Here is a 24,536-nt window from a genome sequence, read left to right on the forward strand (position 1 = left end):
AGTTCTACTTTTGCCCCTCAGCGCCACCTCCCAGCAGGCTTTTAATGCCATGGAGACAGTACAGCTTCTGTATTATGCGACTGTCCCACTGGCTTCCAATCAAAGTCAAGACCGAGAGCTTTCAGTGACAGCCCAGTCAATGAGCTGGGAGTGCGCAGGGAGACAACTTTCCCCGCTGGGAGAAGACAATGGCTTGGCAGGAGGGATTCACGCAAGCACCATCAGTGTTGATGGGGGAATAGAACCGATCTTTCTTGCAACCTGTGGTTGCAAGAAATTCGCTCCATGTATGGCTGGCTGTAGAGCCAGTGGGGGACAGCTTGCAGTATCAGACCGATGCTGCAGCAGGTATGGTAGTTAAGTATGTATGCTTTTTATTTTTATTTTATACTCCCACACTTTTTCTCTAATGAGATTTGTTGAATAAGGAGGAGAGAAGATGGTTTACACAGCACTGGTATACATTTAGAGAGTAAAGACAAAGAATTTCTATTATTTATGGACTCAGATAAATGGTATATATCAGGAAATTTTAAGGAGTATATATTATATTTACATTTAAAAACAATGAACCATGCAATCCTGCCACATGTTGTTAAAGCCTTTTTATACTCCACACAAAACAATGTGGACACAAGCAGCCATTTTTAAGGATTCGTTTGTTTTGTGGGGAGATTGAATTACTAGTTTTTACACCATCTATCATGGACATATTTAAAAAGGAACTATTAACGTTATCGTAAACACAATTACATCACAGCACTACTGTGAAGTGGACACTTTGCACTTTATTGTTTTGAATTTTTATATTTATGACAGTGGCAGCAATGAGAGTGATCATTTCATTTAGATTCAAATTTTTTGAGAATTTGGGTTAATACATATATTTTTTGTTGTGGTTAGATATATAGGGATTTAAATTATTAAGATTTTCTCATAATTGTTTTTACGCTTTTAGGTTTATTTATTATATACCGTATCTACTCGAGTATAACCTGACCCGAATATAAGCCGAGGCACCTAATTTTAACACAAAAAAATGGGAAAACGTATTGACTGGAGTATAAGCCTAGGGTGTCCATCTGCATGCCTCACTGTGCCCATGCCTCACTGTGCCCATGCCTAGACTGACGTTTAACATGGGAGTCTATAGAAGGGATGCCTGGCCTTGAAAAATCTGTGCTCCCCAGCCGTAGGTCCCCCAGACAACAAACTTTGCACACTTGTAGATGAGAAATGGGGCTACATGTGTGCCACGTTCCAGGTCCAGGGGACCTACGACCGGCCGATACCAGGTCCCCAAACTCACAGGAGAAATTACCATTTAACATGGGAGTCTATGGAAGGGGTGCCGGCTTTGAGAAAAAAAAAAATAATAAAAAAAAAAAAAATAATAAAATCGGTGCTCCCTGGCCGTAGGTCCCCCGGACAACAAACTTTTCACACTTGTAGAGAAAGAGTGGGGCTACAAGTGTGCCAAGGTTGGGGTCCAGGGGACCTATGGCCAGCCAATACCGGGTCCCCAAAGTCTGGGAGATCAGGCGCAAAAAGGCGAGTCGAGTATAAGCCGAGGGGGGCATTTTTAGCACAAAAAAATGTGCTGAAAAACTCGGCTTATACTCGAGGATATACGGTAACTCACAATGCAGCGACGTATTTGCATTTGATTTCTAAGGATTACTAAATAAATGATGATTTATTGTTACTATGGGTTACAATACTTGTTTTCCTTGAGTATTAAACAAAAATACTGTATTAATCTGAAAATGTATGTATATAATGGCACAGTACACAAATTTACATAACTAAGTGTTACAAAGATTTCATGGATCACCTTTGGTCCCGGAAACACATCATTCTGCTTCAGTTTGATAATCAGTTCTGTGCAACCAGAGCAGCTGCCGATTTGGAGAGTTGGAGAGCTGGGCGGTGAGGGCTGCGTAGGTCCACTAGGAGCCCCTGCGGGATGCAAGGACTCTTGCTCTGTTTGCTTTAAAGATGAAGGTGGGTCCTAAAAAGGAGGAAAAAAAAGAGTGAGGATGCTACTAGAATATTCTATTTTACCAGGCAATCTTCCTGATGAGAATGAAAAATATGCACTGACACAAAACTAAATAGCTACAATCAACAATAAAATATATCTTAAACAATTCTTAAAGTATACCAAAATAACACGCAAAGCCATCAAACTATAAATGAAAGCATTATTAAACCCAAAAGAAAACATTTTATTTTACTGCAGCTTACCAATTCTTAGATGTGATGGCTGCATTAGTTCTCTTTTTTTTAAGCTTTCTTTCTACTATTTTTACCTGCCGATCCAACCAGCAAGCCTAATGCGTGTCAACAGAAAAGCTACTGGACATCAGTATTTTACAGTTAGCAGGCACTTTTCAGCTACAGCAGGGGTCTCAAACTGGCGGCCCTCCAGCTGTTGCAAAACTACAAGTCCCATGAGACATTGCAAGGCTGACAGTTACACGCATGACTCCCACAGGCAGAGGCATGATGGGACTTGTAGTTTTGCAACAGCTGGAGGGCTGCCAGTTTGAGACCCCTGAGCTAAAGGGTATGTAAACACCAACAATGGGCTTCCCTTATTTCCTACCTTTTGGTCTGTTTATAATGGCATTAAAAGCATTTTATTATATCTGTTCAAGTGCAAAAAATACCTGTTGATCACGTCAGAAATTCAAAGCTGTCGTCATCGGTGTAAATTTTGGCAGCAAATTTCGATTCAGTTTTAGGACTAAAATGGCATTTTAGTTTTATGCCCCGTACACACGATCAAAATTCCGACTGTGTGTATGCCCCATCGGAGTTTTTCCATCGGATAGTCCGATGAATTCCATGTTCTCTTTTACTCCGATGGAATTTCCTTTGGAATTTCGATGCGAGTTTGGCCGGGCAAAAACCTGATCGAGTGTACGGGGTCCCATTTTGGTCTTCTGCAAATGTTTTAGTTTTAGTCTTATTTAGTCGACTAAATCTCCAGTACATTTTAGTCTTCCCTGGGCTGCTGCAATAAGTGGATCTATGGGTACAAGTTGCCTAGAAGTCGCCTTGAAGTAGTACAGGAACCTTTCTGAAGTTGGAGCGACTTCAGTAGTGTACATTAAGACGGCTCTCATTCACTTCAATGGATGTCCAGCAACTTGGGGCAACCTGAGGTCTGACAAGTTGGATCCCAAGTCGCTGTAGTTTGAACCGGTGACTTGTCGTTATGGTTCCCCTATCCAGATGGTTCCTGTAAGGACTGCGCAGGTGCAATCCTTGCCGACGGAAATCTCCGAACCTCGGCCGGCATCCAGGCTCATTCCTTAACATCCTCGTGGATTGGAGGATGTTAAAAAAAGAGCCAGGAGGCCGAGCGATCAGAGCAAGCCATCCGAGCGAAGCGAGGACATGAGGCCGACTGGCCACTTTCCCAAATTCCACGTCGCCCTGGATGCCGGCCGAGGTTCGGAGATTTCCGTCGGCAAGAATTGCACCTGTGCAGTGCTTACAGGAACCATCTCGTTAGCCGGAACCATATTGGCAGATCACCGGCATTTTAGTGTTTATGTTGCAGAGACAAGAATGGGAAGATTTGATTAATCTTTTAAATGACAACTAGGCAGGGCTTACACCCCTCCATCCACAAAATGCTGTATGTTGTGAACCCTCAACAGTACATAGGAGCAGTAAAAAATCATGGCAGATCAACAAGTATTTTTCTGATCCTGTGACATATTTAAAGATATAAACCATAGGGGGGGGGGGGGGGATGTGCATGTACTATAGTGATTTTTTGCATAAGTTTTCTTTTTTTTTTTGTCCTGATATGCATATTCAACTGAGCTTTCATGTTGGCATTGGGACTACCAACAATACCATGCCACCACCAGTTGGCTTTGGCTGGAAAAAACACTGGTTTGCTTTTATTGATCTTATATCAAAACACAAGACTCCTGAAGCCTGGTGCCAGTAAACAGACAGGTAAAACAGGTTCCCTGCACTTAAGTGACACGTAGGGGGGGGGGGGGGTTGCTTACACCAGGGGGTGTCTTAAAAATATAATGCCACCTATACGTTTTTTCTTTTTGGATAGGGCAAGGAAGAGTTAGAATTTCTGTCCTGGCAGGGTGTAAGGAAAAATCTCCCCTATAGGGAAACTAAAATCGTAATAAAAGTAGAAGCAATAACCCTACGCTACTTTCTAAAACTTAAAGTGGTTGTAAAGGCACAAGATTTTTTAACCTTCATGCATTCTATGCATAAAAATAAAAAACCTTCTGTGAGCAGCAGCCCCCTTAGACAACCTCTCAATCCAATGATGTCCCCGAGAGCCTTTCCTCTCCGGGGACTCGCACTGCGATTGGCTTTTGGCAGCAGTGGGAGCCATTGGCTTCCGCTGCTGTCAATCACAGCCAGTGAGCCAACAAGGAGACTGAGGGGGCTGCGGCTGTATGTGTGAATGGACACACAGAGCTGCGGGTTTGGAGCACGCCTGCTTGGGTGACCCCATAGCAAGCTGCTTGCTGTGGGGGCACCAGCAGGAGTGAGGAGCCAGTAGCGCCAGCGTGGGAACCGAGAAGAGGAGGATCCAGGCTGCTGTATGCAAAACCACTGCATAGAGCAGGCAAGTATAACATGTTTGTTATTTTTAGAAAAACAAAAAAAAAACTTTAGTATCAATTTAAGCAGAACAAAGAAGTTTTTTTTTTTTTTAATCTGGTGGTTGAATGAAAGGAAACTCACGGATTCCCATATCCACACAAGCATTATGGAGGCAGGGATCTCCTCTGCTGCACTTTTGTATTCTGACAGCGAGGAACCCCCTGATCCCTGTCAAAATACATGAATCAGCGCTGCAGCCATTGACTGCATGTGCTGATCGAATGCTGGTTTTCTGGCAGGATGTTTGACAGAAGCCAGTCGTTAGACTGGATGTTTTGAACAGACAGGGCTACACATGTACTGAAATTTGGCCAGTTCTTGCTGAATCAGCTGATTTTCAGTAGATGTATATCCAGCTTTAATAAGGAGTTTGGTTAGAGTTGAATTTCAGGGATGCAGGGACCTCAAGGGAGGTGAATCCAAAAAGGTTTCCTGCCTAAGTCACCAATTACAATACCATATCTAGATTTTTGTAATAGGGTGAACAATATAAGCGATTCAATTGTTATATTATAATCACTGTATTATGTCCAGCATTGACACTTAACATGCAATATTTGATATTGTAGTTTTATGAATCAGGCCCCTGGAGTGGATCAGTAACTTTAGAAACTTAATCCCCCAAAAGGTAAAGATTTTTGTACTCACAGTAAAAAACTCTTTTGTTGGTCCATTGAGGGACACAGCAAGTCTTTTATCGTGGATTATACTGTCACCTACAGGAGGATTGAGAAGAAAGGCAGAGACTACCTTAAGCAAGGAAGCCCTGGGCCTCAAAATCGCCTTGTCCTTATGCAACACCAAAGAGGGCTCTTTGCAAGATAAGACTACCAGTCTAGATCCTCGCCTCTCTGATCTTTATAGCTAAAAGAAAAGCAAACTCGTGGGTGGAATTCGAGAGAGGATGCCACAATCTGTGGCTGGACTGGGGGCCAAATTCGGAGGGTCTCGATGTTGAAATTAAGGGAGCGGAAGATGAAAGGGATATTTCTTTTGTTCTTAAAGGGGTTTTCCACCCATTTTTTACGTTTATTAAAAGTCAGCAGCTACAAAAAGTGTAGCTGCTGGCTTTTAATAAACTGACACTTACCTGCTCCAGCGTTCCAGCGACGTGCCGGCCGGGGGTCCGCTCCTCCCCCCCCCCCCTTCCCGGCGTCTTCATTGTCACTGTGGGCACCCGGCCGTGACAGCTTTCGGCTTCACGGCCGGGCACACACTGCGCATGCGCGCCCGGCGCTGCGCTGTTTGATTGGACAGGCGATCGCCTGGGACCTGTCACGTGTCCCAGGCGATCGCCTACAGGGAGGGGCTGCCAAAAGGCGATATGACGTATCGCCTTAGCAGCCCCTCTGCGGAAGGAGGAAGTGGGACAGGAAGTCCCCTTCTCCTGAAGCCCCCACTCCCCCCCCAAAAAAATTACATGCCAAATGTGGCATGTAAGGGGGAGAGGAGTGGGTTAAGAGGAAGTTCCATTTTTGGGTGGAACTCTTCTTTAAGTCAGAAAGAGAGACGACTTAGCAGCCTGCTCTATAGGCTTCTTTCACTGTGGAAGATGAATGCGCTTATCACCAGCAACATCCTTGATGAAACCATCTAAGACCGCAATGAAGAAATATTGTCCCTCGAAGGGTATGCAGATCCAACAGGGAGGGGCTGCCAAAAGGCGATAAGACGTATCGCCTTAGCAGCCCCTCTGCGGAAGGAGGAAGTGGGACAGGAAGTCCCCTTCTCCTGAAGCCCCCACTCCCCCCCCAAAAAAATTACATGCCAAATGTGGCATGTAAGGGGGAGAGGAGTGGGTTAAGAGGAAGTTCCATTTTTGGGTGGAACTCTTCTTTAAGTCAGAAAGAGAGACGACTTAGCAGTCTGCTCTATAGGCTTCTTTCACTGTGGAAGATGAATGCGCTTATCACCAGCAACATCCTTGATGAAACCATCTAAGACCGCAATGAAGAAATATTGTCCCTCGAAGGGTATGCAGATCCAACACTTTTTAAAAGCAAGTTCTGCCGAGAGAGCAGAGGACCCATCTACACGAGAGGACTCTCAAAACGGGAAAGACTAACAACAAAGGACAACATGATTACAGGCTGCAGACATCAGCAGCATTGCCCAGTTAGTGGAAAGTGAGCTTTGGGGACCTGGTAAAGCGGGGTTCCCCCCACTCCAACCTCAATTCGCCACCCAACCCTAAGAAGCATGGCCTGAAGTACTTATTAAACCCCAACAGCTAGTAGCAGATGAGGATCAGTGGCAAGTGAGTTAGATAACTGGGGGTAACAAAAGTAACTGCAGCCAAGCAGCAGGAAAATAAATAAAATGGAAGTTCCATATGTTCCATATTTGCAAAAGGAACAGAAGCAGGGAGATTCATTCTCTATGCTGTATAGTGGAAAAAAGAGTGCAGAGCACATATGCACGACACTCAATCCAGTGGAGAGTGCCAGTGATCAGACCAGACTGGCCTACTCACTAAGCGAGTCTTCAGAGACAGGGCAAGCCAGGGGTTCTGAACTTGTAAAAGTTAGCTGCCAAGTGTTTTCCAAGAACAGAGTCCAGGATCCGGCAGCTAACCTTTTCAAGAACAGAGTCCAGGAACCCAGACTGAAGGTCACTTTGAGGAAAAGCCCCACAATGTCCAGTGAGGTCAGATGCACTATGCCCGAAAGCCAGTCTCAGGGAACAACTAAACAGAACAGCTGCTGATCAAAACGGAAACCTTCAGCAGTAATGGAATCTTGAAGATTGAAGAAAAAAAAACGAATAGCCAGAAACACACAGTCGTTTTTACAACAGCAGAACTTAAAGTGGAGTTCCACCCTAAAAGCAAACTTTTTATGAACAGCTTGCCTTTAATGTGAAAAAAAAAAAAAGAAAAAAATCTTAAAAAAATAAAATAATGTTTTACTCACTTCTATATGTCTGTTACTAGGCAGATTTTCGTAATCTGCCTAGTTCCTAGTCCAAGGTGGTAGAACTTCCTGTCCTGAGACCCCATTGCCTCCTGGCAAATGATGGCACTCAATTCCCAGGAGTCTCTGGGCATTACTGTGCCTAAAAATCCCAGCATGCGCCTTTCTCGAAAAATCTAGAAAGAAATATGAACTGGGCTTCAAAATGCCCACAGTTATGATGGAAACGGCCGCAAGATGCCCGAGATGATATCAGGTACGTTTTTGCCACTGTTTATGTACCGATCATGCTTTATTAACCACTTGTCCACCGGGCCTATTCTGGCACTTCTCTCCTTCATGTAAAAATCACAATTTTTTTTGCTAGAAAATTAATCAGAACCCCCAAACATTATATATTTTTTTTTTAGCAGACACCCTAGGGAATAAAATGGCGGTCATTGCAACTTTTTTTCTCTCACAGTATTTGCGCAATCATTTTTCAAACGCCTTTTTTGGGGGAAAAAACGGTGAATTAAAGAAATAACAAAACAGTAAAGTTAGCCCAATTTTTTTGTATAATGTGAAAGATAATGATACGCCGAGTAAATAGATACCCAACATGTCACGCTTTAAAATCGCGCAAACTCATGGAATGGCGCTAAACTTTGCTACTTAAAAATCTCTATAGGCAACGCTTACATTTTTTTTTACTAGTGCTACAATTGTTGCACACGCTCTAATGCACGCAGCGATAACTCACATGTGAGGTTTGAACTGGGCATTTACAAATGTGGGCGGGACTTACATGCGTGTTTGCTTCTGAGCGCGAGCTACCGGGGACAGGGGCGTTTTAAAAAAAAAAATATATATATATATATATATATATATATATATATATATATATATATATATATATATATATATATATATATATATATATATATATATATATATATATATATATATATTTTTTTTTTTATTATTATTTTACTTCATTTGTTTATTTTTACACTTTTTTTTACATTTTTTTTTTGATCACTTTTATTCCTATTACAAGGAATGTAAACATCCCTTGTAATAGGAATCACTGTGACAGGTCCTCTTTATGGAGAGATGTGGGGTCAATAGGACCCCACATCTCTCCTCCAGGCTTGAAAGCATGAGATTGTGAAAAAAAATCACCGATCTCATGCCGACAGCTGCGATTGCGGCTTTGTTTACTTCCGTCACAAAGTCGCGCCCGGGCCTCCGATGGTCATAGAGATGACCATCTTGTCACCAGTCATCTCTATCGTTGTGAACCAGCGCCGGCCGATTCATTCTCCGGGCCCCCGATGGCACAGGATAGCCTGGAGAAGCACCAGATGGCGGCGGAATGGAGGGGGCGCCCCCTCCCGCTGCCTATAAGAACGATCAAGCTGCGAAACTGCCGCTATAATCATTCTTATCGTGCACAGAATCGCCGGCAGAAGACGGTGATATCTGAGTGATGCCTGTAGCTACAGGCATCATTCAGATATCACCGCACAAAGTCGAGGACGTCATATGACGTCCTTGGTGGAGCGCAGCGTGGAAGGGATGATGTCGATGGTGGTGCAGAGGACGGTCTATGTCAGGGATCTTCAAACTACGGCCCTCCAGCTGTTGCAGAACTACATTATTCATAATAATGTAAATGAGAATGCAAAAAATAAAATAAAAAATGCCCGGAGCCCCGCTTTAAGAAAAGACATCCATCCTCATAGGACAGTAGCAAAAAACGGAGGCATTCTGGTAGGGGGGGTTATCCTTGGCTAGCCTACAGATTTTTTGATTGCCAACGCAAGCAGCAGTAAAATCTGAAGGTTAATGTCTTCCTGTGTCTGTCACCAATCAAGACAGACAATACCATAGGAATTATATTTTACAGGAATAACTACATTATAATGGGATTGCAGGGTTTATGAAAATGTAAAACGTGTTTCTAAAGTGTTAGTCTTCTGTATTCTTGACCTGATGACACGTTACTTATATACCCAATGTCACCCTACAGATACCTCAGGGACAGGTGCGGGTGAAGGTGAGCGTTCTCGGTTTTTGAACTCCTCATAGTGAAGGGACACACCACTGAGCTGCAGAATCTTCTGGATGAATGCTGGAGGCTGATGAATATCCACAGGAAAAGAAGGACCTGAATCTCTAACTGCCTCATCACAATAATCTAGTCTGAGAGAAATAAGGTACAAGTTATATACAGAAAATGGAACCGAACACCTATAGCAAGTTCACTTCACTGACAGAATACAGTAAAACCTTGGACTGGGAGCAGAATTCGTTCCGGAAACATGCTTGTAATCCAAAGCAAACTTTCCCATAAGAAATAATGGAAACTCAGATAATTCGTTCCACAACCATTTATTCATAAATCCTTCATTTTATATTCCATATAAAAAGAATTATAGCAATGAGACCAGGTTGTACAACCATAAAATGTCCATCCGCAAATGGAAGCCTCCCCAAGGGGATTAGAAGCAAAATCCATCAGGAGCTACAGAGTATAAAAGAGAAGAGAGGCACCTCTAAGTGTAGCAATATGGTTACATTTAATGATAGTACAACATTTAGCAACTCACATGATTGATGAATAAAAGAGGCACATATCCGGGGTAAAGCTGTCCACATAGACCATCCCCGGACCGCCGACTCTCACCACTGTCAGTCTGCAATTGTCACTGGGAAGACTACCCTGCAGTAGAGTGATCTAAAAGCGAGACTTGAAGGGCTCGTGGAGTGCAGCGTGGAAGGCATGATGGCGGTGCAGAGGACAGTCTATGTCAGGGATCTTCAAACTATGGCCCTCTAGCTGTTGCAGAACTACACCTCCCATGAGGCATTGTGAAACACTGACATTCACAGACATGACTGGGCATAATGGGAATTGTAGTTCCTGAACAACTGGAGGGCCGTAGTTTGAGGACCCCTGGTCTATGTGGACAGCTTTACCCCAGATACCTGCATACTTAGATGGGCCTATTTTAATTATCACCCATGCGAGTTATGAAATGGTGTACCTTTGTTAAATGTAACCATATTGCTACACTTAGGAGCCGCCTCTCATCTTTTTTATACTCAGTTGTGACTTGAAGCTACTCTTAGAAGATTACTCAGAAGGGGTAACCAATGGTCGGACTTTAAAGGCAAGACAACAATAGAAATAACAAAAAAATATATATTTATTGCAAAAAATTGACAAATAAACACCTACCCCCGTCAAACGAGATTTTTATCACTGACTAAATCACGGATTACACAGTTATGTGTGTGCGGTATATGGCATTTTCCTTATTGGATATTCCCTACATAGGGAACTGTTTTGCCCAATAATATACTCTACTCTATCTGTTTGCAGAGCCTCTGATGTACTCACATATATCATTTCTACTATATTTCCTATGGAATTTTTTCTGCCTATATAGAATCTCCGATATTCGGACGTGTAATATAGATCTATATATATCTATATATCAGATCCTATCCATCTTAAGATAGTGAGATTTGTTCTCCGTTTTTGCTCTCTCTTGTTGTTCTTCCTGAAGAAGCCTCACGGCGAACAAGGGATCCAACTCATACCTTTCAATATCTTGTATGGTTTTTTATTTATTTTTTGAACATTGTGTTTGTCTATTTTTTGTAATAACATTTTTTTTTTGCCATTTCTATTGCCTTTAACCACTTGCCTACTGTGCACATACACCCCCTTCCTGCCCAGACGAGATTTTAGCTTCCAGCACTGCGTCGCTTTAACTGACAATTGCGCGGTCATGCAACGTGGCTCCCAAACAAAATTGACGTCCTTTTTTTCCCCCACAAATAGAGCTTTCTTTTGGTGGTATTTGATTGCCTATGTGGTTTTTATTTTTTGGGCTATAAATAAAAAAAGCGTAAATTTTGAAAAAAAACACAATATTTTTTTTAATTTTTGCTATAATAAATATCCCATTTAAAAAAAAAAAAATTTTCTTAGTTTAGGCCGATACATATTCTTCTACATATTTTTGGTAAAAAAAAAAAAAAAAAAAAAAAAAATCTCAATAACCTGGTTTGCGCAAAAGTTACATTGCCTACAAAATAGGGGACATAATGATTTTTTTTTTTTACTAGGAATGGCGGCGATCTGCGTTTTTTTTTCGGGACTGTAACATTATAGCGGACACATTGGACACTTTTGACACATTTTTGGGACCATTCACATTTATACAGTGAACAGTGCTATAAATATGCACTGATTACTGTATAAATGTGACTGGCAGGGAAGGGGTTAACCACTAGGGGGCAGGGAAGGGGTTAAATGTGTAGCCTATTGAGTGTTCTAACTGTAGGGGGGTGACTGGGGTTTACACACAGAGCTCCACGTCCCTGCTCAGTTACTGGGCAATCGCGGGTGTCCGGCGGCCATCGGGCACGCGCATTGTGTTCCCAGTGACACGACGGGTGCGCGCCCTAGAGGCTTTAAATGACAGGACATCATATGACGTCCTGTCAGAACAATAGGGTATTCCACCCGCCGTCATTTGACGGCGTGCGGCACAATAGTGGTTAAAGTCTGACCATTGGTTACCCCTTCTATGTTTTCCTCCCATTAATACGGATGTGGCATTGTGAGTGCTTCCCTTTTCCCCCTTTATTATTCATTGACGCTACTCTTATATCAAAACATCGCTTGTATATCGAGGCAAAATGTATTTAAAAATCTGGCTTGTCTTGCAAAACGCTCTCAGAGCAAGGTTTTACTGTACATTAGGAAAGTAACAAAAGTACAAATAAACAGTACAAGACAAACACTAAAGCAGGAGAAATACTAAGCCAGGTAGGAAAGCAAATACAGCCAGTAGGATTAACATAAAAGATACTACTGAAAAAACTGACCTTTTGATGTGTATTTCAAGAGCTGTTCCTGTGTCAGAGTCTACTGGCATATTCTCAATCCTGATAATAGTATCTAAAAAGATCACCTTAATCCTCCGCAGCACTGAAAAAGACGGAAGACATAAGGCGACACAGAGGTGAGAACACAATGATGTATGAATCCATCCCCTCTCATTACAAAGACAGCCAATAAAAAAGATAACAGGATATTTACAGACCCATGGCACAATGTTAACAGAACAAGAAATGAAGGTTTTACCTGTCTCTATAGTTTGGGCAAACATCTCCAGACCTTCAATAGGCTGTGGTGGTTCAGAAGGCTCCTCTGCTTGTTCTTTTAGACACTCCTGGGCCAGTTGCATGCTGGTGGTCATACATGAGGACCAGCTGTGGGACTCTGCTCCACCAGAAGCTAGATACATTAAAAGTTATTAAAATGTGACTTACACTTCACAACACAAAATAGAAAATAATATATATGATATTAGAGATACATCTATCTATATGTGAATATGGTCTTATGCAGAGCTTTTTTTCACAGAAAATAGGTGCAGGAACTCAACGACGACCCCGTTCAGATTTCACAAACAGTAGAAAGGTCTTAAGGGGCATTAAATACCAGGATTGCATTACATACAGAGTGTAGAGTTCAGGGGGTTACACACAGAGTGCAGAGCTGTCACTTGTAAACACAGAAACCAGACTTCTGTGTTTACAAGTGATTGTGGTGAGCAGGCACCAAAGGGTCTGAGCCAGAGGTGGTGGAACTGAGTTCCCCCAAGTTCCCCCTGAAAAAAAGCCCTGGTCTTAGGTCTCTATGTCTTCTCTGGGGCTGTGTCCTCCTGCTGTAGTTACATTAAAAGTCTGCAATAGACGGTTCAAATCTTGGCTGGTTCTGCAGGCCCCTTTCAAGATTTGAACCATGTATGGGCAGGCTAAAGCCAAGCCAAGCCTGACCGGTCTGAGTGCATCCCTCTGCCATCCGTAGCCCTGCTTTCAGCTATCCCGTCTCCCCCTCACCCCCTCCTCCCTGCCTGTCAGCTCCATGTCTGTGTCCCTGACTTCGCCCCCCTCTTCCCATCCCCGCCGCTATTTTTACAAATAAATTATTTTAAATGGTCCCTGCCAGGCCCTCTATTATAGTTAGGCATAGCACACTGAAGTAGTCTTTTATAAAAAAACCTAGGCTTGTAAATACAGATTTAGCGCAATCGTCAGGCCGGTCACGTGATACCCGCTTCCCACTTCCGTTCCCACCTCTGCGGCAATCGGAAACTGAAGTTCTCCTCCCTCCCTCCCCCTGCAGTCTTCTAGCACACTGACGAGTCCCAGAAGACTGCATCCACCATTCACAATACGCATTGCGACTCGCACATGTGCAGCAGGCACCAGGCTATAAAGTGGCAGGGTGTCACAGCCGGGTGCCCATAGTGGAGACGGCGGCACCAGGGACCAAAGACATTGGTTGAGCACACCAATGGATAGCGGGACAGGCGAGTGGCTGTTTTTCAAAACTCAGCAGCTACAGTTTTTGTAGCTGCTGACTGGAACTCTGGTAAAAAAAATGTTTACCGTATTTTTCGGACCATAAGGCGCACCGAGTTATAAGGCGCACTATCATTGAGCGCCTGTCAACAGATTTTTTTCCATACATAAGGCGCACGCGAGTATAGAAAATTAATGAATGAATGCACACACCTCTGTCACACGCAAGCGCCAGCTCCGAAATGCCGTTGCATTCCAGTGACGTCACCGTGGCTCGCGCTGCGCCCCATGCCTCGCTTTCAACAGTGTCACCGTACCAGCTAGTTCCACTGCTATACGGACGGTTCGACATAGAGGGGCATAGGAGCATTTTACAGCTTACATTTGGCGCGGAAGGACGTTACAGTACAGACTATTTCCATGATCTACATGCCGGATCTCTACTATTTACATGTGAGTGGATGCTGTAAACCTATCATGTATGTCTGTAATGCTCAATACAACCATATATTAGGCGCACCACATTATAAGGCGCACTGTCGATTTTTGAGAAATCGAAAGGATTTTAAGTGCGCCTTATAGTTCGAAAAATACGGTAGGTAGTAATATGGACTTCCCCATCCACTTCCCCCCTTATACTTACCTGAGCCATCACTCAATCCAGCGCTGTGCCCATTTGTAGCAGCTCTCCCTAGTCTCACAGTCTTGCTTAGACATTGGCTCCTGCTGCTGTCAGTCAAATCTTGCAACGAGGGAGCAGGGGATGAAGCCAAGCCACACAGTCTGTGTCGATGGATGCAGGCAATGCAGCTTGGGATCAAGCCTGCTGGTGTGCCACCACAGAAAATGGCTTCCTATGGTGACACACCAAGAAGAGGAGCCAGGAGCGCCAGTGGGGGACCCCAGAAGAGGCCTTCTATTGCACAAAATAGGTAAGTATAAACAAGTTTGTTATTTAAAAAAAAAAAAAAATACATTTTGCAATCACTTTAACCTTGAACATTAAAGGGGTTGTAAAGGTACAATTTGTTTTTCCTAAATAGCTTCCTTTACCTTAGTGCAGTCCCCCTTCACTTACCTCATCCTTCCATTTTGCTTTTAAATGTCCTTATTTCTTCTGATAAATCCTCACTTCCTGTTCTTCTGTCTGTAACTCCACACAGTAATGCAAGGCTTTCTCCCTGGTGTGGAGCGTCGTGCTCACCCCCTCCCTTGGACTACAGAAGAGCCAGGACGCCCACTAACACACAGCTCCTTTCTCTATCCGTAATGTAGAGAGCGCTCTGACTCTCCTGTAGTCCAAGGGAGGGGGCGAGCATGACACTCCACACCAGGGAGAACGCTTAGCATTACGGTGTGGAGTTACAGACAGAAGAACAGGAAGTGAAGATTTCTCAGAAGAAATAAGGACATTTAAAAGAAAAATGGAAGGATGAGGAAAGTGAAGGAGGACTGCACTAAGGTAAAGGAAGCTATTTAGGGCAAAAAAAAATTGTACCTTTACAGCCCCCTTAAAGCGGAGGTTCACCCAAAAATCAACTTTCTGTCACTAGATCCAGCATACTGCTGACATCTGCAGTATGCTGGATTTTTTTTTTTTGTACTTATCGTTTTAGCGGTATTTCTTCTCCGGCTCCGAGCGGGGAATCCTTCGGGGAGTAGGCGTTCCTAAATCAAGCGCAGTTGATTGACGGGCTTGGATAGCGCGTCACGCCATCCGGAAATAGCCGACGTGACTCTCGGCTGCTTACGGCGCTATACTGCACCTGCCGTGTAGAGCTGACTGTGCAGGCGCCGTAAATTGCCGAGAGTCACGGCGGCTTTTTTTGGAAGGTGTGACGCGCTATCCAAGCCCGTCAATCAACTGCGCTTTATTTAGGAACGCCTATAACCAGAAGGATACGCCGCTTTTGTGCAGAAGAAGAAATACGGCTAAAATGATAAGTACAAAAAAAAATAAAAAATCCAGCATACTGCAGATGTCAGCAGTATGCTGGATCTAGTGACAGAAAGTTGATTTTTGGGTGAACCCCCGCTTTAACTAGAAGACACCAAAATGTCAGCTCTGTTGACTCTTACCCGCTCTGTACTTTGGACGACATGTAACCTGCAGTTTGGATACTTCCAATGTACAGTTTTCAGTGACAAGTGCCGACCATGGGATCGTAACAGAGATACTGCCGATGAATCCATCAATAATCTCAAGTGGAGCCCCCGCCGAGTCCAGGAGGTCGTTCACTGACTGATGGAGGACATAGAAAAAGAGAGCAGAGTGAATAATGAGACCGGGAGAAGAACAGTCATGATTAATACTGCATGACACACAGAAGAGGAAGAATGTCAGACACACAAGTGAATGAGAAAAGGTCATATGGAGACAAAGGAGAACAAACACTACATTGGGCCTGTGATTAGAGTGCACATATTATTAGTAATACACAAACAATCTCATTGCTTTCCATCTACTCACTGGAAAAGTATGTGTGTAATCCAACTACCTCTCCGCTACAATGGAATTTAGGAATGGATGACTGTCCATGTTATGTTCATATACATCAAAACAACTCTATTGCACAAGCAAGTGCCAATGTACTGTAATGTAGTTAATGTATTACAGCTTACCAATCATTAGGTGTGGCAGCTGTATTTGTTTTCTTTTTTTAGTCTTTTATTCCTTTGGACAACAGCATTGTCAGTCTGGGGGAGGGGAGGGTTAGATATACTAACAGATTTAGATGCACTAACGAATTGAAGACAAAACGCCAGTTAAAGTCCCTTTCACACTACCGCAACTTCAAAATCGCGCGATTGAGCGGACACGGTTTTGACGCGATTTCAGGGAGTGCCTGCGTAGACTTGAGGTCTATGGACCACAACTCACATCAAAGTCGGACAAAAAGTAGTACAAGTGTGACTTAAAGTCACACAGATATGAATGGTACTCATTGGAAAATCGTAGGGTACGGCTTTTCATGCGACTTTGCAGTCCCAAGTCGCAGGACAAGTCGCGCAAGTGTAAGAGGGGCCCAACACTTTATAAGCAGTTATATAAATCCGTTTTAGGATAAAAAAAGTTTTACATAAATAAACGTTGATCGTTGTCAGAAACTGTTAGTGGTAAATGGTTTGTGTGAACCCGGCAATTAATACATCTGCAAGCCAAATCACCAGGTGAAAAGAAAAGAAAGAAAAGACAAAAAAAGAAAACTAATGCAGTCATCACATCTAAAAATTGGTAAGTTGCAATATAATAAATACTGTATTTATTGGCATATAAGGGCCCTTTCACATGGGTAATGATCCGCCTCCGTGTGTCCATAAGCTCAGCGGGGATCGCTCTGTTGATCCCCACTGAGCCGGTGCATTGCCATGAAATGAGATTTTCCATGGAATGAGATGGTCCGCCTCCATCTCATCCTATTGGCTCACTCATGTCACGTGACAAAACATCAGTCACAGCTAGGCTATCATAGGGAGAGGATCTCCTCTCCCTGTGATAGCCCGATAGCACTGTCAGCAGCGTGCCTCCCGCCAGCGCTAAGTACACCCCACGCCCGCAGCTCTACTCCCCGATTAAGTACACCCCGCGCCCGCAGCTCTACTCCCCGTCCCCCGCACCTCTACTCCCCGATTAAGTACACCCCGCGCCCGCAGCTCTACTCCCCCGATTAAGTACACCCCGCGCCCGCAGCTCTACTCCCCCAATTAATTACCCCCGCGCCCGCAGCTCTACTCCCCGTCCCCCGCAGCTCTACTCCCCGATTAAGTACACCCCGCGCCCGCAGCTCTACTCCCCGTCCCCCGCAGCTCTACTCCCCCGATTAAGTACACCCCGCGCCCGCAGCTCTACTCCCCGTCCCCTGTTAAGGCTCAGGGAACGGGGCGAGTCTACGCTATTAGCGTAGACCTAGCGTTGGCTACGTTACGCTACTAACGTAGCCAACGCTAGGTCTACGCTAATAGCGTAGACTCGCCCCGTTCCCTGAGCCTTGACGGGGGACGGGGAGTAGAGCTGCGGGCGCGGGGTGTACTTAGCGCTGGCGGGAGGCACGCTGCTGACAGTGCTATCACAGGGAGAGGAGATCCTCTCCCTATGATAGCCTAGCTGTGACTGATGTTTTGTCACGTGACATGAGTGAGCCAATAGGATGAGATGGAGGCGGACCATCTCATTCCATGGCAAATCTCATTTCATGGCAATGCACCGGGGGCTGACAGGGTGGTCCCCGCACACCGTTCTGCGCTCTTCCCTATGGGGGGGATCGGATGAACGCAGACCATGTGTCCGTGTTCATCCGATACGATCCGCAGACGGAAGAAAAAATAGGACCTTTTTTCGTCTGCAAAATCTGATCCCTATGTGATTGCGCTGACACCCGCAATCACATAAGGACCAATGCATGTCCCTTTTTCATCCGCAACGGATGGATGAAAAAGCGGACATACGATCAGCACGTCTAAAAGGGGCCTAACACTCACTTTTTTACCCTGAAAATAGAGGGTAAACTGTGCCTGCGTGTTATAAGCAGGGGGCTGTGGATTTTTTTTTCCTGAAAGTGGATGTAAACCCACTCTCATGCTTTCTAAACTACTGCCATAGTGCTGATCTATAAGGATATACAAGCCGCATGTATCCTTACCTGTCAAATGTTTCCCCTCTGTCTGTCACAAGAACTGAAAAACTGCAGATTCTGTGGGTGGGTCTGTTGTCTGGAGCTCGTGGGTGGAGTCATGATGTCAGTAGACTCCCCGCCCACCTCTACACTCCCCTTGTCAACATGCATTTTTTCCTGTGTATTGCTTACACTAAATTCTGCTATGATCGCTAACATCCAGTCAAAATCCAGAAAAGTAACCACATGACTTCAGAAAAGGAGTGGGAGGTGGGAATTAAAAAATAATGCCTGTCTCAAGCTAGTGCATGAGATATGTAAATAACCCGTCATTCACAGCAAGGGGAAAGAACGGACAAAAGTTTTCTCCTGTTTGTCCGTTTATCTCACTGAAAAAATAAAAAAAGAGGATTGCTCAGAGCTGGATTAACTCTTTGTGGCAAGACTGGGCACAGATGATAGGAAATCTTATACTCTACATTGTGACAAAAGAAAAAAAAATACGGGATTGCATCCACTTGAAACTTCCCTCTTAAAGTTAGTGTGTGTGTTATACGCCGATAAATACGGTATTTTCTTTTGGGTTTAATACCATTTCAGGCAGAGGCATCTCTATTGTTGTAAAGGTATTTTTTTTTCCTAAATGGCTTTGACATTCACAGACATGACTAGGCAGGATGGGAATTGTAGTTCCTGAACAACTGGAGGGCCGTAGTTTGAAGACCCGTGATCTAGACCGTGGGGGTGCAGATGCTGCAAGGAGGAGCAGAGGAGCATGGGAATATACATTATATCTATCTCTCTATCTATCATTTTATTGTTCCCCTTGACATAAACAAGCGAGGCTGTGCCGGCACAGCTCCACTGCAATGATTCTTTTTTCTATTTTTATTTCCCAGAGTTTGGCTTTAAATCACTTCAAGGTCCACGTAAAACCTTTTTTAGATGAGTACTGGGACTGCGCATATTGCTTCACTTACTGTCTTATGGTGGCCATATACCATTTAATAAATCATCAATTTCCTTTCCAACAGACCTCTGCCAGTAGGAAGACTCGACCCATAGCCGACGACTCATTTGATAGATATACCGCACACGGGGGAAGGGAATTTCAAATTCGGATCATAAGTTATCAATCGCATCTCCATTTTCTTGTGTAATTTTAAAAGAAAGAGGAGGGGGAAGCGCCACCTAAGTGCAGTATTAAAGCAATGCGGTTTATTCTCAATGGTTAAAAGCACACAAGATATCAGATATAAACTTGCTTAAAGTAGATCTCCGCCGAAAAAAAATCTTAAAAGCCAACAGCTACAAATACTGCAGCTGCTGACTTTTAATATCAGCACACTTACCTGTCCTGGAGTCAGAGGATAGCAGCCGCCAGTGCCTCACATTGTATATAGACTCATTTTGGTGCTAGCCATAGATTAGGACAGCTAGGCTGGGTTACCATGGAGCGGATCCGTTGGACGCATTCTGCCAGCTTAGCGGGAGATCGCTTTGTTTATCCACGTTAAACAGGCAGATGACAGGTCCGTCTCCACTCACTGTGCAGGGACGGACCTGTCAGAGCCCCGCTGTTCTCTAAGGGGAGAGCAAATGAAAACTGACAGCATGTCCCTTTTTATCCGATCCGCTGGACGTATGGTGAACGTATCGCCATCCGTCTGTTTTGAGCGGATCTTGTTGGATCGGATGGCAGGCGGGTGTCAGTGGACACGTCTCTGCACTAAGGTAAAGGAAGTTATTCAGGGGAAAAAATTGTACCTTTACAACCCCTTTAAGTAAACGCTAAAATGCTCCTGGCCATTTAAATAGGGCTGCTGCTCTGGTGTATAGCAGATGTATTGGTCTTCTATTATATATATATAAAAAAGGTATGTCACCTTAACCTCAAACAATCTCAGCTCAAAGAAACCAAAACAGGATTGATTATTAAATATACTGCACTATGAAAGCTATTTATTAAAAGAAATGCTAGAAAAACACTCACAAATATAATGCACCCGAGACCTTTGCCTTTTTAAAATATGAACTGCCCCCATCAGCAATGGTTACAGGTATGTGTAATTCACTTCCTGTTCTGCCTGTGTGTGATAACGTCAAGTGGACATACCCTTACACGTTTCGTCATCTGATTGTGGCTTTATGAAAGGGAAGCTAAAGTCACAGTGGTCTCCAAACTGTGCTGACATGAGCTGGATGCAGCCTTTATGTGGCCCTTGGGGCAGTAATCCTCCCACTGATACCAACAATGCGGCATAAATCCTGCCACTGACAATAAAGACAGAGCACTATTTCTCCTTCTACCAATATCAATGATGGGGCACTTATCCTTCCACTAATATCAATGATGGGGCACCATTCCCCCTCATACTAGCCACAGGCGCTATGCAACTGACCACTAACCTTGAGATTACTCTCACTAATGCTGGGACTAGGACATTTTCTACCCCCACTGGCCACAATACGGCCCCCCTAAAGACTAAAGGACGGTAAACTTTGTTTGAAAAGTTTGGGTACCCCTGATGTAGACTTTCCTTTGCCCAATACTCAGCAGTAGCAGTAAACGGTAAGACCCCTTGCACACTGGTGCGGCGGGTCCATTAGCGGTAAAGCGCTGCTAGTTTTAATTGCGCTTTACCGCTGTTTAACCAGTAGGCGTCCGTGCTATAGCCGAATGATGGCTACAGTGCGGATCTGAATTTCCGGGAGGCCGTCAATAGATGTCCTACCCTTTGCACGCTCCCCGAGCACCCCCTGCAGGGCACGCTGTGATCACCGAGTCACTAAAACTCGGGTGATCACAGATCTGATTAAGGGGCTGGTCCTGGCCCCTTACCACAGGATCAGCTGTCAGCCAATGACAGCTGATCACGTGATGTAAACAAAGCTCTGTAATTGTTCTTTTGTGATCAAAGCCGATCACTGGCTTTTGTGGAAGGGACATCAGTCCCCAGTGGAAGAGGCACATCAGCCTCATCAGTGCCGACCAGTACCACCTGCCATTGCAAAATAGTGCTACCCATCAATACCTACGAGTGCCACCTATCAATGCCCACCAGTGGTGCCAATCAGTGCCACCTAGCAGTGCTGCCCATCACTCTCACCTACCAGTGCTGATCAGTGCCGCCCACCAGTGCCGCCCACCAGTGCCGCCTCATTAGCGTACATCAATGGAGAAGAAAAATAACCCATTTGCAAAATTTTATAACAAAATATAAAACGGTTCTGTATATTTTATTTTTGAATTCGGTCTTTTTAAAAAAAATTAACAAAAAATAAAAACCGAAGAGTTGACCAAATACCACCAACAGAAAGCTCTATTTGTGGGGGGAAAAAATATATAAATATTTCATTTGGATACAGTGTTGTATGAACGCGCAATTGTCATTCAAAGAGTGAGAGCGCTGAAAGCTGAAAATTGGTCTGGGCAGGAGGGGGGTTTAAGTGCTCAGTAAGCAAGTGGTTAAAGTGGCGCTTTTTGGCCGCGGGTGGGGAGCTTTTAACCCCCAAGAAGGGGTTAACAAAGGGTTAAAAGTGCCCATGCCTTTTCAGGCACCTTGGAAGCGCTGCCCATTCATTTTAAAAAAAGTGTGCTTGTAAGACCGCTGCACAAATACGGCGTGACAGAAAGTATTGCAACAATCGCCATTTTATTCTCTAGGGTGTTAGGATAAAAAATATATATATCATGTTCGGGGGTTCTAATTAGAGGGAAGAAGATGGCAGTGAAAATAGTGAAAAATGACATTAGAATTGTTGTTTAACTTGTAATACCAATGGCCACCACCAGATGTGTAAGCTGGCGCCATCTGGTGGTGGCCATTGGTATTACAAGTTAAACAGCAATTCTAATGTCATTTTTCACTATTTTCACTGCCATCTAATAACTTGTAGTACCAACGGCTCACCACCAGATGGCGCCAGCTCCCCTTCCAAGCCAAGTCGCCAGGACCCTATTTCTAGTCGCCATGGCGACCGGGATTTGTCGAGCCCTGGCTTAAACGGCTAAAAACTGCCTCAGTGTGAAAGAGGTCCTAAACTTATTTGTGCAGTGTCCCAATCTGCTCTATAGCACTGCAATCTTTACTCAGATTCAAATAAATGCATGAGCAGATCAACAAGGAATACACATTAGGGGGGAAAAATATTTGAGCAGCAATGCAACTTGATAGGAGCATAACCCAATCTGAAGTTGTGAGCGCGATATAAAAAGGGAGAGGAATTCTCTTGTTTTCAAGGCAGAGGGCCGAGTTTGTCCTGGGCCGATCACCAAGTCTCAGGAAGGGAGGGGACCATCACACTGATTGTGTACAGCTGACAACATGGAATTGGATTTTCCTAGTGATCTCAGGACAACAGTCCACAAACCACGTCATCAGAAGATGGAATGTCAGTGTTTGTTTTCTAACAAATCCTTTTCTGTAGGTGACATTGGCAGGTAAGCAGTAGAGTGGCAGATTATTGCCACTGGCAGCCTTTGTATGGTGTGTGTACACAAAGAACTTCTGAACTGTTCATTTCTAGGGAGAAATCTGACAGTTCAGCACATTGTGTCCTCTGAATAGTAGATTCGGAGTAACAGCTGAGGATTTCCTGGAGCTCACTCGGGCCTTTCAGGAGTAAGTGAAATATTTTACTCAGAAGTCACCAGGACACTGAGCTAGTTACTATGCTGACGTAATAAAGGCAATCTAGAAGGAGGTATGCAAACCAAGTAATCTAGCAAGAGAAATAAATCAGCAGATTCTAAAACGTTCTTGGGGACGGCCCTGCTTACAACTGCGTGTAAAATGAGAACACCGTGTAGACATGCCAGACCGAGATTCATGGGATAAATGACATGTTTGCATACTGACTGAACAGGAACTGCAGTCTGCTCACATCATTTGTAATAAAAACATCTTTGCCATTCTGAAGCTTCCCTCCAACCACTTTGCATATTATTTATATATACTGTGATTCTGTACTTGACAAATATGCTGCAGAAATCTCCCTCCACAGAGTCTGGCTGCAACCATTTTAACTGTGGGCAGCTGAAGCTGCTGCCTGTTCACTTCCTGGTTTTACACAGAGGCATTCCTCCAGCTCTCATTGGCCCTCCTATGACTCACCCCCCCTCTTATGACTCATCCCCCTTCCTGGCAAACCCTCACTAGAGTGAGAGCTGTGCATGGTGTCATAATCCTGGGCTTTTTCCCAGACAAGAAACAGGAAGTGGGCTGTATAAGTGATTTACTGGCAGAAAAAAAAAGAAAAAAATGATTATCCAAAGTTAAAACGACAAGGGCAGAAGATTTAAAGCGGGGGTTCGCCCTGTAAAAAAAAAAAAAAAAGTTTTTTTTTATTAGACAATTAAATTCGGCATCGTAGCGCGAGCTACGGTATGCCGGTCTTACATTTTTTATGCCCGTACTCACTGCGGTATCGTTGATTGAAGAATCCGGGGAATGGGCGTTCCTCTGGTGAGAGAAGGTGATTGACGGCCGGCCCTGGCACGTCACGCTTCTCCGGAAATAGCCGAAATAGGCTTGGCTATTCACGGCGCCTGCGCATAGCCTGTGCGCAGGCGCTGTGAATAGCCGAGACCTACTCCGGCTGTCTTCGGGGAGCGTGACGTGCCAGAGCCGGCCGTCAATCATCCTCCCTCTCCATAGGCACGCCCATTCCCCGCGGGAGTCGGATTCTTCAATCAACAATAGCACAGTGAGTACGGGGTTTAAAAATTTAAGACCGGCATACCGTAGCTCGCGCTACGATGCCGAAAGTAATGGAATAATGGGGTGAAGGAGGGTGAACTACCGCTTTAATAGATGGGAAGATGAAAAAATGACCGGAGGTCCAGTCTAGGAGAAAAATAGAGGCTATAGTTGCCGACTTCTGAAAATGCTCACTGCCTGGCCATCATGCTAACCTGGTTTTAATGCATTGGGATTCATTTACTAAAGAAATAGAGCTTGTTTATCCAACAAGGTGA

General features: G+C 44.2%; 1 protein-coding gene across 2 annotated transcripts in view; it reads right to left on the reverse strand.

The window, feature by feature from the left end:
- Positions 1 to 24,536, reverse strand: part of ATG2A (autophagy related 2A) — a 168,824-nt gene that overhangs the window by 137,530 nt on the left and 6,758 nt on the right. For both annotated transcript variants that reach the window (XR_005744186.1, XM_040328557.1), the window contains exons 2-6: positions 16,023 to 16,185; positions 12,718 to 12,870; positions 12,459 to 12,561; positions 9,590 to 9,758; positions 1,835 to 2,011 (exon numbers count right to left, since the gene is read on the reverse strand). Coding sequence is in view for 1 of the 2 variants with exons in the window: in XM_040328557.1 (XP_040184491.1) it covers positions 1,835 to 2,011; positions 9,590 to 9,758; positions 12,459 to 12,561; positions 12,718 to 12,870; positions 16,023 to 16,185 (765 nt within the window). In the remaining variant the exon portion in view is untranslated. The remainder of the gene's footprint in view (positions 1 to 1,834; positions 2,012 to 9,589; positions 9,759 to 12,458; positions 12,562 to 12,717; positions 12,871 to 16,022; positions 16,186 to 24,536) is intronic.

This window comes from Rana temporaria, chromosome 11 (genome assembly GCF_905171775.1).
Source record: "Rana temporaria chromosome 11, aRanTem1.1, whole genome shotgun sequence".
In the NCBI taxonomy this organism is placed as follows: Eukaryota; Metazoa; Chordata; class Amphibia; order Anura; family Ranidae; genus Rana; species Rana temporaria.